General features: G+C 42.4%; 1 protein-coding gene across 9 annotated transcripts in view; it reads right to left on the reverse strand.

Moving 5' to 3' along the window:
* gphna (gephyrin a) overlaps positions 1–15,000 on the reverse strand; it is a 78,931-nt gene that overhangs the window by 37,255 nt on the left and 26,676 nt on the right. For all 9 annotated transcript variants that reach the window (XM_048228827.1, XM_048228829.1, XM_048228830.1 and 6 more), the window contains exons 2-4: positions 7,320–7,398; positions 2,521–2,578; positions 1,657–1,749 (exon numbers count right to left, since the gene is read on the reverse strand). In XM_048228827.1, coding sequence (XP_048084784.1) covers positions 1,657–1,749; positions 2,521–2,578; positions 7,320–7,398 — 230 coding nt within the window. The remainder of the gene's footprint in view (positions 1–1,656; positions 1,750–2,520; positions 2,579–7,319; positions 7,399–15,000) is intronic.

Here is a 15,000-nt window from a genome sequence, read left to right on the forward strand (position 1 = left end):
AGATGCCCTGCTGTTTAAGTGGTGGGCAGTGAGTGGTTTTGCATTACACAAGAATTAGAGCCTCAGTCATTTGAATCAGTCATATATCTAGAGTATATTTCAGGTACATTATACAACAGATGTGAGTGTACCCCTATGCAATATCACTTAAATGTCAAATGATTTATACATTGTATTGTCTTTCATTAATTGCGTTATTCCCTCTTATGAACAATCAAAAACCGATACTACAAAAATTAAAAATGTCTCAAAGTAGAAACTTGATGCAATAAATGTGAATAAACATGTGATCGCTAACCGAGTTTCCATTCAGCTCATTGCAAACTGAATGTGCATTCATGAAGATTTCTATCCACTGTGTTATGGGAATTAAAATGATCTAAATCAAGGAAAGAGGTCCAAACAGCTGGTGGGATCAAAATGTGAGGTCACCAGGACAACGTTGCCGGAAACACGTAGGTAGGTAGAAATGCAACAAATGCCTTTATACCTAGTATGTGAACTGAGAGAAAATCCACCCTCTTCTAGCGAATTGAATTTTGACTTTCGTTAGACTTTCGGACAGTGCCAGTCAACCTTAATGGACGACGTCCAAAGAACGAAAAAAAACATACCTACTAAACTTTGCTAAAGAACACGAAAAGAATACAGATAAATATCGGGAGGACATTCCTTGGTCAGATGAGATCTGGCCAAGACGACCCCAGTGAATGCAAAACAGTCCCGACAGTGAAGCACAGAGGTGGGAGTGTGTCGATATGGGGCTGCATGATGATCTAGAGATGGCATCAAGAATGTCTGTGGATATACCAGAATACTGGCTGGCAAGGAGACTCCCAAAAACTTGGAGGCAGAGGAGGAATATTCTAGCATGATACCAACTCAAAAGCACACTGGCAAAATAATACTAAAGTTTCTAAAGACCTGGCCAAGTATGTCAACTGACTAGAATCCTAGAATAGAATTTTTGTTCAAAGAACTTTCAGCATTTCAATATGTGATGACGTCATGTACAGTTCTGCATGCATGCATAAACACATCCACAGTTAGCCGCAGTAAAACCAATTACTGGTTTTGAATCCAAACATACTGAACACACACACACACAAATACAACACTGTGTTTGTGAGGGAAGAGCACCAGAACACGAGAGAAACACACACCCACACACACACATATACAGTTATGATGCTGCGTGCCCTTGAGTTGAATGGCAGTTTAAACACACACATTAGTTGCAGAGGGGAGGGAGATGGTATGGATCAAAGAATGAAAGACAGACAAAAAGAGAGATGAGAGAGAGATATTATAGAGATTCTCTGGAGAATGTGTAAAATTATTCTTTTTCTCCCCAACTACATATGTTCATGCAGGCAGTAGAGACAATAACAAACAGAGAGAGAGAGAGAGAGAGAGAGACAGAGCTCTCACATAAACAGTCACACATGCACACACACACAGAGACATGCACACAGGGACAGAGAAGAAAAGCAGACAAGCACATTTAACACACACACACACACACACACACAGGACAGAGAAGAAAAGCAGACAAGCACATAACACACACACACACACACACACACACACAGAGACCCATGCACATGCAGTCACACTCACATGGACACAAACACAAAGGGGGGGGTCGTCCTGTACCTCGGGGGTGACATCACGTGGGGCAAAGCCAGTCCCTCCGGTGGTCAAGATGAGGTTGAGCTCCTTTTCATCGCACCAGTCCACCAGGGTTTCCTGTACCATCACACACACACACATACTCACACACACTGCACACACACACACAACACACACACACACACACACACACACACACACACACACACACACACACACACACACACACACACACACACACACACACACACACACACACACACACACACACACACACCTTTGAGTGCTTTCCCAATCAAAAGTGATCTTGAGCAAGGCCATTAACTTCATTAATCCAACATTAACATAAATATGTATCTATACAATAATCAGTGTATCATGTCACATTACATCACATCTAACCAGAATTCCTAGCTACAGGTATTCCATTCATAAGTGTTCTCTTCTGCTTAATGATCTGTAGATGCTACAGTTCAATTTGTGATGAGAGATCCTTATACAAACGTATTCCATTGAGGTTTGGTTACAACTCGGGCTTGATAACTAAGCCATGCGTGTGCTTTCATGGTGCCTTGTGACTGGAGACACCATACTATGCTATCATCTCTCCTCCCCATCTGACTGAGTTACACTTAAGGAAATGCGAAGAGAAGGGAAAACACACACACATACTGTATACACCCACACAGACGCAAACACACACATACATCATTAATATTCTAGTTCTCGTATGGGAAGATCATGGAAGACTAAAAATAGAAATGCGTGCTGAGTGGTGGAGAGGGAGAGTGAGTGAGAAAGTGAAAGAAAGAAAGAAAGAAAGAAAGAAAGAAAGAAAGAAAGAAATAAAGAGAGAGAAAGAAGGAAAAAAAGAAGAGAGAGATTTACCTTGATCTCATCTATTTCATCAGGGACTATTTTGTATGCAGAGATTATTCCTCCGAGCCTGTGGGTGAAACAAAACACACAGCACCGTTACTTCAGCGCTCCGCTCCACACTGACTGCAACGCGCACACACACACGCACGCACGCACGCACACAGGGGCCTGGGGAGCATGAGATCACCAGAGACGCTGTGCTGCTGCAGATGATGAACGTCCCATCTCTGTTACAATGCCGTTATCAGCATTAGTTACTGCTGTATTGTTGAGCGGTGTCATTATTCTGATGATGGCTGTCAGGGCTGCTGGGCTTGTTGTACTCTAATGGCGCAGACTAAGCTACATTTAGCATACAGTGACAGGAAAAAACAGTTACAAAGAAAAATGGAGCAGCAGTGGCAACACACAGAGAGAGAGAGAGAGAGAGAGAGAAAGAGAAAGAGAGAGAGAGAGAGAGAGAGAGAGGTGCTAATATCTTTATTCAAGTAATTCATTCAATTAATTCTTTTACTTAATTTAATTTCTAGAGCAATAATTATTTATTGTTGTTGTTTATGCCAACAAAGCCATTTTAATTCAAATGAATTTTAAGGAAGAGAAAACATCTTTACACCTTCAAAACCTGAGGTGAGGAATATGTAGAGACAGAGTTTGCACTCAGACCTTCACACCCTCAATGTTTATATGACATGACCTGGAATTTTAAACTTTTGAATTGTGGGATATCTGCCTTCATACTTTCCATGTGAGCAAAATGTGCTCATCAGCACCTACTGGTGGCTCAGTTCAGTACTGCCACATGAACACGCTTGAGGACACAGTGAAGCTGTGGATGTTATCACCGCTAAAAGCATGTCATGACAGTTCCACCAGAGCTAAATCTGGTCTGGATTGGCTGGTGTAACACAACTACCGATACTTGACAATAAAGGCTTCGGTTGCACAGAGTTCAGAACCAACTCCTTGAAATGAAGTCATGACAGAATTCAATACATCTCATGACATCATTTCAAGGAACAGGAGTCTTCTGTTCTGTACAGAAATGCCAATTTAGTGGTGGAGAGACTCTGAGATAGAAAAGAGAGAGAGAGAGAGAGAGAGAGAGAGAGAGAGAGAGAGAGAGAGAGGGAAGGGTGGGGGAGAGGGATGGAGGGAGGGAGAGAAGAGAGGAGCAAAAAGACCATATTGTGTTTTATTGCCAATACAGAGATGATGCCAATTTGAGGAGAGGAGGGAGGGAGAGAGAGAGGGATTCTAAAATGAGAATATGCTCAACACAGACTCAGGCTTATTTAAACTAGTTGCCAAGGAAACCCCTAGTGTGTGTGTGTGTGGGGGTGGTCCATGCCTGTGTGCCAATTTTTCACCATTACATTGCATTGTTTGCAGATTCTCAGGATTCCCCTGTCACTCAAGTGTTACTAAACCTTTTCAATCCATCTTTTTTCAGGTTCTCTCTCTCTCTCTCTCTCTCTCTCCTTTCTGATCCTCGGCCTGCCAGCCCTCAACTCCAATATAATACTCCACAGTATTTTTGTCCCTTTTGGGGGACAGACCACTCCTATCAAAGAAAATTACATGCAACAACCTGGAACATCAGGTGTTGCTTTTGCATTTTTGAAGAGGAATGTTAGCAAGCTTTTAACAGTATCAGCAAAAAAGCTAGCATAACGCTTCTGTAAGATAAGTCCTGTTGTGTAACTCACTCAGTATGTATACATGCACAGTGAAGCTCAGCTCAACTAGGTGATTGACTGGATTACGGCCCTTTTCCACCTGCTACTGTAGATGGCGAACCAAGTGGTGGAACATTGTCAAAATTGGAATTATTTCTGCATAGGTCAATGGCCAAAAGCTGCACCTTTGCTGCACTGAACTTTCATAGTACAGGGGATATATGAAAATTAGGTCAAATTCTTTCATAAAGGCATGAAACTCGGTGAACTTGTACAGTCTGGAGCCCTGGACATTTTCAGATATAAAACCATTATCAAAAACCCTAATGGTCGCCGTGGCAACAATTAAATGCTACCATATAACTGAATTAAGAATATATTTTGCATACAGTATCTCCTGAAACAAATATGGTATCCCAGAACAAGTGATGTCTACTCCAAGGGATGTGCAGTATTTATGATACATGTATTACATATTTCAAATAAAAAATAGTATTTTGTTATTTGTATTTGATAGGGTTGAAGAAAATGGCTTCATATTTTTTATCAAAATACTTGATGACCCAGTACAAGATGAGTGACATCTACATACGGAACCAGTCACCTGACTGGCTATTCCTACAGGTGTTAGGGTGGGAGATTGTTACACAAAGCAGAAACACACAAAGACTATATGATCTTTCTTTCAAGGACATTTCAAGGAGCCAACACCCTACCCATTGGCAGTTTTGTGTTTGTGTGTGTGTGTGTGTACCTGTTTGTGTGTATGTATATGAGTGTGTATGTATATGAGTCTGTGTGTGTGTGTGTGTGTGTGTGTGTGTGTGTGTGTGTGTGTGGAGGCATGGTGTTCCCAGATGTCCCCTCACTGGAGAGTGGACCCCTCAGGTCACAGGCGGGGCCCAGGCAGTCAGCTTAATGAGGAGCGTTACGGTGAGTCCCTGAGCAGCCAAGACAGGAGGGGGACTTCACCCGCACACTCACTCTACCACTCGGTTCTCTCCCTCCCCTCTCTCTCACTGCTCCCGCACACTCCTCTCTCACTCTACCACTCTTTTCTCTCCCTCCATCTCTTTTGCTTCCTTATCCTCCACTCTTCACCACTCCTTTCCCTCTTCCTCCATTTCTCTCCCTTCTTCCTCTGACCCTGAGTTTCAGACTATGGAAAACAACTTCGAAACAGACTCACACTCTCTCTCTCTCTCTCTCTCTAGTATACCACCTGTCTAGCCCAAACCTCACCCTGCCTCTCTCTAAGTGCCTCCATCTCTCCACTTTTTTTTTTCTCTCTCCTTCACACTCTCCTTCCACATTACTATTACTTCCACCTCTCTCTCTCTCTCTCTCTCTCTCTCTCTCAGTCAATTCACTTGTCTGGATTCTCTCACAGGCAGCCAAAGGACAGCGTGTGGAGAGAGAGAGAGAGAGAGAGAGAGAAAGAGGAAGAGATCTACAGCCTCCTGCTGCACTCTACTCTGGCCTCCATTAATACTGCGTTTCATCTGGGACACCAGCGGGGGGTGGGGGGGGCAATGTGTCCTTCAGGAGGAGAGAGGCGGAGGGAAGAAGGGATGTACAGAGAGGACAAAAGGAAAGAGATGAAGGGGGACTTACAGATGATGATCACAACAGGGACAGATACTCTTCATAGACTTCCCGTTTACCTGTCCAAATGTGTGTGTGTGTGTGTGTGTGTGTGTGTGTGTGTGTAAGAGTCATATTTTTGTTTCCATGTACATGTCTTATGTACTTGAGATCTGTAATGTACCTTATGGAGAATACATCAAAACATCACTAGTATTTAGTTCCTGAACTCTCGATTTTGCAGAAAAGCTCTAGAAAGCAAAGACATTTGAAATACATCCAACTGCCCAGGTCTGGTCAATGCGCCCTTGCCCGCTTTAGAATCCCTCAGATTTATTTACACAACGCTCACCTCTCCGGAGAGCTACTGTCTGTTCCTGAGCAGTTCTTCCAACTTTAAGTGAGTTGGCGTCACCTTGTGTCCGGAGTGACCTGCCTATGAGGTTGGCTGCCCAGGCCCACCTGACGTCAGCCAGACAGCTATGGGAGTGTGTGTGTGTGTGTGTGGGGGGGGGGGGTCAGCTAGGGAGACTGCACAGGCTAATTAACACGACTGGACTGTCTGCAGGTCAGATATATACACACACACACACATTTTGGGTTCTCTCTATTCATCCCACATACAGTAGATACACATGTATACACACAGAGGACATGGACACACACATGGACACACACACAGAGTCTAAGGTAATGGTGAACATCCTTAGAGGCCTTGACTTGAAATGGGACCCATACACCAAGCCCTGGACTACTGAGAAAGCACGTTTCAATGCACCTTTCTATGGAGGTTTCTTTCACTCTTTCTCCTGTTCTCTCTCTATCTATCTTTCACACACAGTTAATCACAAATGCATGCAAAAGGCTCCTTCACATCTCCTTCAACCCATATGCATTTACACTTTCAGCAAACAAACACACACACACACAGTCCACTTCCTGACACTTCACACACACACACACACACACACACACACACACACACAGAGGAAGGCACATTAAAGCCCTGTTAGCAGTGCTGAGAGTCCAAGCACGAGCAATGTCAGAGCATCATCTATCAAAGCCGTCCTCCCGTGCCAGCATGAAATATCAAGTGTGGCACGGGCGTAATTGGACTGGGATTAATCAATTATTTAAATGCCATGCTACACACTGGAGATTGACCCCCAGCTCCGGGGTGAGGAGGGAGGGGGCACGAGGCAGCAGCGGAGGGGGTCTGTCCTTGGACAAAGTGGCCTGTCAGTGGACGTGTACGTGAGGCACACAATAACACTGGGCAGATGTGTGTGTGTGTGTGTGTGTGTGTGCTTGGGTGTCATTGTGGGGAGGAGAAATTGTGTGCGCATGTGTGTCTGTATATGATTCACTGCTGGTCGCACTGGTCACACATCTGTGTGTGAGCAAATGACAGAAAGAATCGTGTGACTGTGTGTATGTGTGTATGTCTGAGAGTGTAATCTGAGATGTGTGTATGCCTTCTGTTCTCTCTGTGTGTGTGTTTCTATTTGTGTGTGTGTGTATGTATATGTGTGTCACAGTACTCACAGAGAGGGATCATGGACAAGGTCTTTGAGGTTGATGCCACTGCGGTCTTCAGCTAGGTTCCTGAAGCAGCTGTCACTCACTAGAGAAAGACAGACAAACAGGCCAAGAGAAAGAGACAGACCAGATTGTGAGACAAATAGAGACCAATACACATGCACTCACACCATTACTCAAGGTAAAACCATCCAAACATTTCCTCTATGCCTGCCAATGTGCTACCTCAATGACTGTCTTTTTGAATCACCAGTTTGAAATATATTGTAAGTGGGACACTAAACCATATCAAAAAGGCATTTGGCAGTCACACTGTGGCGGACTGAAATAGGACAGTCACACTAGCCTCATACAGGATCACGTCGTCTTAACACTTTTTACTTTTTTAAGTCTCACCTAGAACTGAGAAATCGTAGCTACTCAAACAGAGACAAATAATTATGTGGAAATATTTATGTGGATAGCGTAGTGTACCACAATGCACAAAGCACTTTCAGTTCATCATCATTCCCATAGGCAGCCCATTCCACAGATCTTCTTATCAGCAAAATTAAAAACAGAAGTTCATTTTAGTTCACCTGTCTCAGTGAGACCCTAAAGTCTGTGTCTAACAATAACTCACTAATGCAGTAATCTTTATCTCAAGCCATGAAGGCAGCTATGAGTAGGACAACCCCCATCCAAAAAAAAAAAAATAAATAAAATGTTGTTAAAGTGTAGCAGTAACTATGGAAACGCCCGATTCCCCTTTCCCGGATTTGCTTGGTTTTTCCCCTCCGTAGTGACCTCATGGCGGTGACATCGACGGGGGCTGTTTAAGCATGCGTTGACCCGAGAGTGGCAGAAAATAAATCAATTAATTAGGCCCATGATGAATGGCCATCAGCATCGGTGTGGCACTGGGAGGGCGGGACGACATATAGAATTCCAAACAGCACACGGCCCTGCCACCGCGCTGGATACACACTCCCACAAAGGACAAAAGTGACATTCATTCATTCATTTAGTCCAGTCCCCGAGATTCTCTCTCTCTCTCTCTCTCTCTCTCTCTGTGCGCATGGTTGGTGTGAGTGGGCGGAGTCAGTGGTGAGAGGATGGTGTTTCGGTCGCTGTACCTCGAACGAGTGTTCTGTTTAAATCTCTATTTCTCACTTTACTTCTATTTTCTTTCTTTCTATCTATTACTTTCTGCTGGAGTACTAAAGATTGTTGCTTGGTTTAGTTTTCTGGCAATAAACAGGGGGTTTTCCCCTAAAGCGACTGCCTCCAGTCTTGTGCTGGAATCATGGCAGAGATTTTGGTCAACTAACTTCGGGCATGCTGTTAAAATAGCATCGGCAGCCAGTGTTGAGGATTGTAGTTTGGCTGCGGAGAAATTGTTGGTCATGAGAATATCGTATCAGCATCCTCGCATGAACAACGCGATTATGCTTTTCTTAAAATCAATTGAGTTTGCCAATCAGCTGACGGAGAATGGCGCGGTGATAGATGGCGTTTTTACTCTGTTGCCCCTCTTTCTACACCTTCCAAGAAAGTCATTTTGTCTAATGTCCCCCATTCATTTCTGATGAGATTCTAGGACAAACACTGTCGCGCTATGACAAAGTGGTCTCAACAATTAAAAAAATCCCAATTGCGAGTAAATCTCCGTTGTTGAAACATATAGTGTCCTTCAGGCGTTTAGGTGTACATGATCCTTAAGAATAACAATGATGAATTGGACTTGACAATTAATGTGACTGTGGATAACTTTAATTATCGCGATTTATGCAACAACTAAGCGTTATGAAATGTTTTGGTTGTGGACAATCGGGCATCTCGTCTTGTGGCGTGTCCTGATAAAAAGGATGACACGAATAATAGTGGAAACAGTGAAAATAGCAATGAATCTACGGGTGATGTGGCAGAGGGAACGTCTAAAGAGACCAACAACGAACCTAATGTTAACTTTGGTGCAAATAATGAGGAGGAGGCTGCTGCCTCTGCTAGTGGGCGGAGAGCCAAACTCCTGATTTAACGTTAAATTCAGTCCAAGGGCATCGGGAAAATCAATGATGTTAGATCGGCTGATGGGGAGGATCTTTCCGCACTTTTGGGGGAAACTATCACTGATTCTCAGAACTGTCAGGGGAGCAATGATGATGCCATTAATGGGGAGGTTTCCGTCTATATGGAAGACATGGAAACCTCCGTGTTGGAGGAGGACAATAATGTGTTTAAAGCACCGTCGAATAAAGGAAAAAGAAAGCATTATAAAGAATAAAGGGGGGCGCTCATATAGAATTGACTGATAATGAGAGTGAAAGTGATCTTTCTGACTGTAGTGTAACCTGCAGCTTGCGACTAAGCGGCTATCCTTTTCAAATTATAGAGTGGAGGATATAAAGAAATTCCTTAAGGACACAAAACATTCTAGGAAGGTCCGGTAGACTAATTTTTTCCTGACATTGAACAGTTTATGAACAAATCACGACATTTATGCGTGATGGTAGCATCACTGATCAAGAAGGATTTAGCCTAAAAAGATTCTCACAAAACTCAATGTTCTACTGAATGCCAACGATGACAAATGTTAAAAAACAATTTCCACTTTGTGTCCTAGGATGGCTGATTGCATATGTCTATATTTATTTTTTTTTTTTTTCTTTATAATGATGGGTTAATTTAAAATTGTTGCTTCTTTAAATGTAAATGGCTAAGAGAAAAAATTAAGAGGCTCTCTGTGTTTGAAACAATCAGACAGAATAAGTTTGATGTTCTCTTTATGCAAAAACGCACAGTGATCGTCTAATGCAGCTGCTTGGGCTCAGGAGTTTGATGGTCTGTCCATACTTAGTCATGGTACTTCTACTAGTGGTGGGGTTGCAGTTCTGTTTTCTAAGTCCTTTATTCCCATCACTTTTGATGTTGATGAAGTTATAGAGGGAAGACTTTTAAAGGTCAGAGCCCAGTTTGAAAATCGTTTTTTTGTGTTTATTTGCATTTATGCTCCTACACTGGCAACAGATAGAATGCTGTTTTTAAATACTATTGGAAATGTTATAAAAAATTGCTGTTCAGAGGATATTCTTATCCTTGGAGGAGATTTCAATTGTACTGCACAAAATTTTGACAGAAATCATGTCGAGCCGCACATGCCCTCTCGTAGACGGCTTGTAGAGATTATGAAGTCCAATGATCTTAGTGATATTTGGAGGAACTTTCATGGTGAACAGAAGCAATATACTTGGGCACACTCATATAATAATTGTTTGTCTCTTGCAAGACTTGACAGGTTTTATGGTTTCAAACATCAGCGTAGTCTATTCAGGAAATGTTCAATAATTCCAGTTGGCTTTTCTGACCATAGTTTGGTTTTCTGTTCTTTATTTCTAGAATTTGTAAAACCAAAAAGTGCCTACTGGCACTTTAATACCAATTGTTGGCTGATGGCCATTTTAGAGAAGTCTTCCTTTTTTTCTGGAAGGAATTTAGAACCACGAAATCCTGTTATAAGTCTTTGCAGCAATGGTGGGATTGTGCCAAGGTACAAATAAAACAACTCTGCCAGGAATTATACAGCCAATGTCACAAGGAACATAACACTCTCAATGAAAAAATAGAGGAGGAAATAATCCCGAACTTCAAAATCTGGCAGAACAAACGGGTGATCAGGCACCCACTGAAATTCTTAACTCAAAAAAGAAAACATTGGCTGACTTTTTAGGTTTGAGGGCACAGGGAGCTCTGGTCAGGTCCCGCTTCCAGAGTGTGGAGCTGATGGATGTACCATCAAAATTATTTTTAACTTGGAGGTAAAGAATGGACAGAGGAAGTTCATTCATGCTTTGAGGTCTGAAGATGGGAGAATCCTTTCTAATTCTCCAGAAATGCATAATAGAGCAGTACATTTTTATAAGGAGCTTTATAACAGCGAAAATCCACAAGATCAGGCGACTGACAAGGCTTTTCTTTGTGACCTACCTAAGGTATCTGAAGAGGCAAACACAGCCCTTGGAAGGGTGTTGACCCTAGAGGAGCTGGAGAGAGCCCTCCACAGTATGGAGAGTGGCAAAGCACCTGGGGTGGATGGCCTGCCAGTAGACTTTATAAGTCCTTTTGGCCAGAGCTGGGCACAGATGTGCTTGCTGTTCTGAGAGACAGCATCACCAGAGGGGTGCTGCCACTGAGCTGCCGTAGAGCAGTGCTCACTTCACTGCCAAAAAAGGGAGACCTGACAGAACAGATATAAGGTCCTGGAGGCCGGTGTCAGTCCTCTGCTCTGAATACAAACTGCTGTCTAAAGTTTTAGCAAATAGACTTGGGGAGGTTTTGGAGCAGGTAATCCACCCTGACCAGACCTACTGTGTGCCAGGCAGATTGATTCACAACAATGTTTCCTTCATCAGAGATGTCTTCTATATTGGCAAATACTTCAATCTGGATTTTGGTGTGGTTTCAATTGACCAAGAAAAGGCTTTTGATAGGGTTGAGCATAATTATTTGTGGAATACCTTGTCAGCCTTTGGTTTCAGCCCCAATTTTATTAGCATGATCAAAGCATTGTATTGTGACATTGAAAGTATTCTCAAGGTTAATGGTGATTTGTTAGCTCCTTTTAAAAATTATACAGAGGTGTCCGTCAAGGATGTCCCTTGTCGGGCATGCTGTATAGTCTGGCTATTGAACCTTTCCTTGTAAGGTTGAGGAAGGAGATTGTTGGAGTGAAAATCCCTAACTGTGATGATGTTTTTAAATTGTCAGCTTATGCTGACGATGTGGCTGTCCTTGTTAATGGCCAGAGAGATGTTGACACGCTTTTAAAAATTTGCAATGAATTTAAGGTTGTTTCTTCAGCAAAGGTAAATTGGTCAAAAAGCATAGCCTTGCTGGTTGGGAGTTGGGTGAGTGGCGAACCTGGTCTGCCTGATGGCTTAGTTTGGAATAGGGGTGGTTTTAAATACCTGGGTGTTTTCTTAGGTGATGATGCTTTTATTCAAAAGAATTTTGATGGGGTAATTGAAAAAGTTAAAGGTCGTCTAGAGAAATGGAAATTTCTTTTCAGTATTACTTAAATTACAGGGGTGTGTTCTCATTATTAACAACCTGGTTGCATCCTCTCTTTGGCATCGGCTGGCTTGTGTGGATCCTCCTTCAAACCTGCTACCCGAAGATTCAGTCAGTCCTGGTTGATTTTTTTTTTCTGGGACAATCTACACTGGAGTACCTCAGAGTGTTTTATATCTGCCTAAGGAGGATGGTGGACATGGACTTATTCATCTACAGAGTCCGGTGCTGCCTTCCGTCTGCAGTTTGTACAGCGTCTTCTCACAGGATCACTGGACTCAAGCTGGAAAGCTGCAGCCTGTTGTATTTTTACAACTTTTGAAGGGTTGGGCTTAGATAGGTCTTTGTTCTGGTTTAATCCAAATAGAATGAATTTTAATTTACTTCCTGCATTTTATAAGAATCTGTTCAAAGTCTGGTCTCTGTTTATAATTCCAGCGCCCGACAGACAAGCTCATTATTCTGGTTGTTAAAAGGAGCCTCTGATTCATGGTTAGGTTCTTGATGTGAGTCAGGACTTGTCCCTGGTACCTACTTCTAAGCTTATCAGCTCTGGAGTTACAACCCTTGGGGATCTAGTAGAGTTTGCTGGTCCTGATATCAGTAAAAGCCATGCTTTAGCTCAGCACTTAGGTGTGAAGTCCATTAGGATAGTTGATCAGCTACTTGGGAAATGGCGGTCTCTCCTAACTGGGGAGGAGATGCAATTGCTTGGAGATTATTTTGGGGGGTAGTCCTGACCATGGCCATGACCCCTTTCCCAGACTTACTCTACTTCCAGATTTAACAGGTTGCACTGGTTGCTTCTTACTCCCAGATAGTTTAGTTTTCCTGGGTCCTACAGCTGCAACTAGTAAATCATTGTACAAACTGTGTGTTCTCTCCCTAAATAAAAGGTCTCTGGACAAGAGGGTGGATACACCCTGGCCTAAGTGTTGCAGGTTGAAAATGATGTCAAACCACAATGGCGTCGCTTGTACAAGTCACCATTAACTAAAAAGCTGGCGATCTACAATGGCGTATTCTGCATGGTGCAATAGCAGTGAATGCTTTTATTTCTGTTTTAAATCCAATGGTTGATCAGGGTGCCCTTTTTGTTCTGTAAGGAGACTGTATTCCATGCCTTTATGCACTGCCAGAGGCTCAGACCTCTTTTGCTGTTTTATGGCACTTTTCTTTAAGTTTGATGAAAGTTTCTCTTGAGGAGATTTTCATTTTTGGTTTTAAATATGTACAAAAGCATCAGCTTCAAGTGTCAGCTCCTAAACTTTCTAAGCAAAGATGGCGATATATGTTAGTCGTAAAAGGAAAGTTGAGCAGGATGTAGATGTTGATATCCCAATGGTGTTTTCTATTCTTGTAAGGTGTCATTATGTTGATTGATTTTCATTTTTATAAATCTATGAAGATTCTTGATGTTTTTGAGGAAAAATGGTGCTACAACAGCGTGATGTGTATTGTTGAGAATGATAAGCTACAGATTGCACATTACTTTTACTTTTTGAGTATAGTGTCAAGTTGATCTTGATGTATTTTTAAGATTGTAATAAAGAGTTTTTGAAAATTCAATTCAATTCTCTCTCTCTCTCTCACACACACAGATGCTGAGAGATGTGTGTAAGTGTGTTTGTGTGTGTCTCTGTGTGTGTGTGTTAGGGTTGTGCCGATGGACGACAACCCTACACACACACACACACACAGAGACACATTCCATTGGTGATGGTTGACAGGCATATCACGATGGAAAGCAACCATCGTGATGCCACGCCCCCACATGCCAGTCACTAATTCCTGCTGTAACAGGCTAAAACATTAAAAAAAAAAAAACTTTCCCTGAAAATGAAATTGAGCCTACTTTAAAGGCTGTCAGCCAAACAGTTATCACGTATTAGTCTACTGTCTTGTAAAATAAAAGACTTATTAGTCTACCCTCTTATTCAAATAATTCCTGACTGTGACGTGAATGTGTAGCCTAATTGTCCTTTAGTAGCCTACATGTCTCACAGGCCTATAGCCTACATTGGACGTAATATGTAGCCTAATGTTTTAGCAGAAAATATATATAGGATCAGAAGGTAGCCTATCCGTCTTTCACTGTAAGGCTTGTATTTCATGCATTTAGCAAAAGTCCCAGACAGCAGCGGAGTGGTCGGGGATTAAGTTATTTGTAAAAGTGTTTTTACTTCACCCTCCTATAGTCTGGACTGCGCGATTGCAGCCCTTTACTTTCACTTCCTGCCGCCCTCATAGTCAGCATAGACGGTAGCCTGATAACGTGGGATGCTGCATAGTACTAATATTTTAAATGAGTGACCACAATGGTAGTCTTAAGTAGCTTTTTTGCTGGGTCCAGCGAAGGCTGGCAATGTGTAATATTCTGCTGGTTGGTGCACACGCAAGTGTTCAGATTGATTGTCTATCCGTCTTTCACAACAATTTTCTTGGATTCGATCTACACAACTTCGGTAGCCTGGTCAGTATGTCTCTCTTAGCTGTCCACTTTCATCAGGCCGCATAGCCTATATAATATATTTTTTATTTTTTTATGTAGAACATTATAAATGTATTTCTGTACAGACATACCTATAGGCTGTTTACTACACTAACCCCCACCCCCGACGATATCATCGTCCATCACGAT

This window comes from Alosa alosa, chromosome 19 (genome assembly GCF_017589495.1).
Source record: "Alosa alosa isolate M-15738 ecotype Scorff River chromosome 19, AALO_Geno_1.1, whole genome shotgun sequence".
Classification (NCBI taxonomy): Eukaryota; Metazoa; Chordata; class Actinopteri; order Clupeiformes; family Clupeidae; genus Alosa; species Alosa alosa.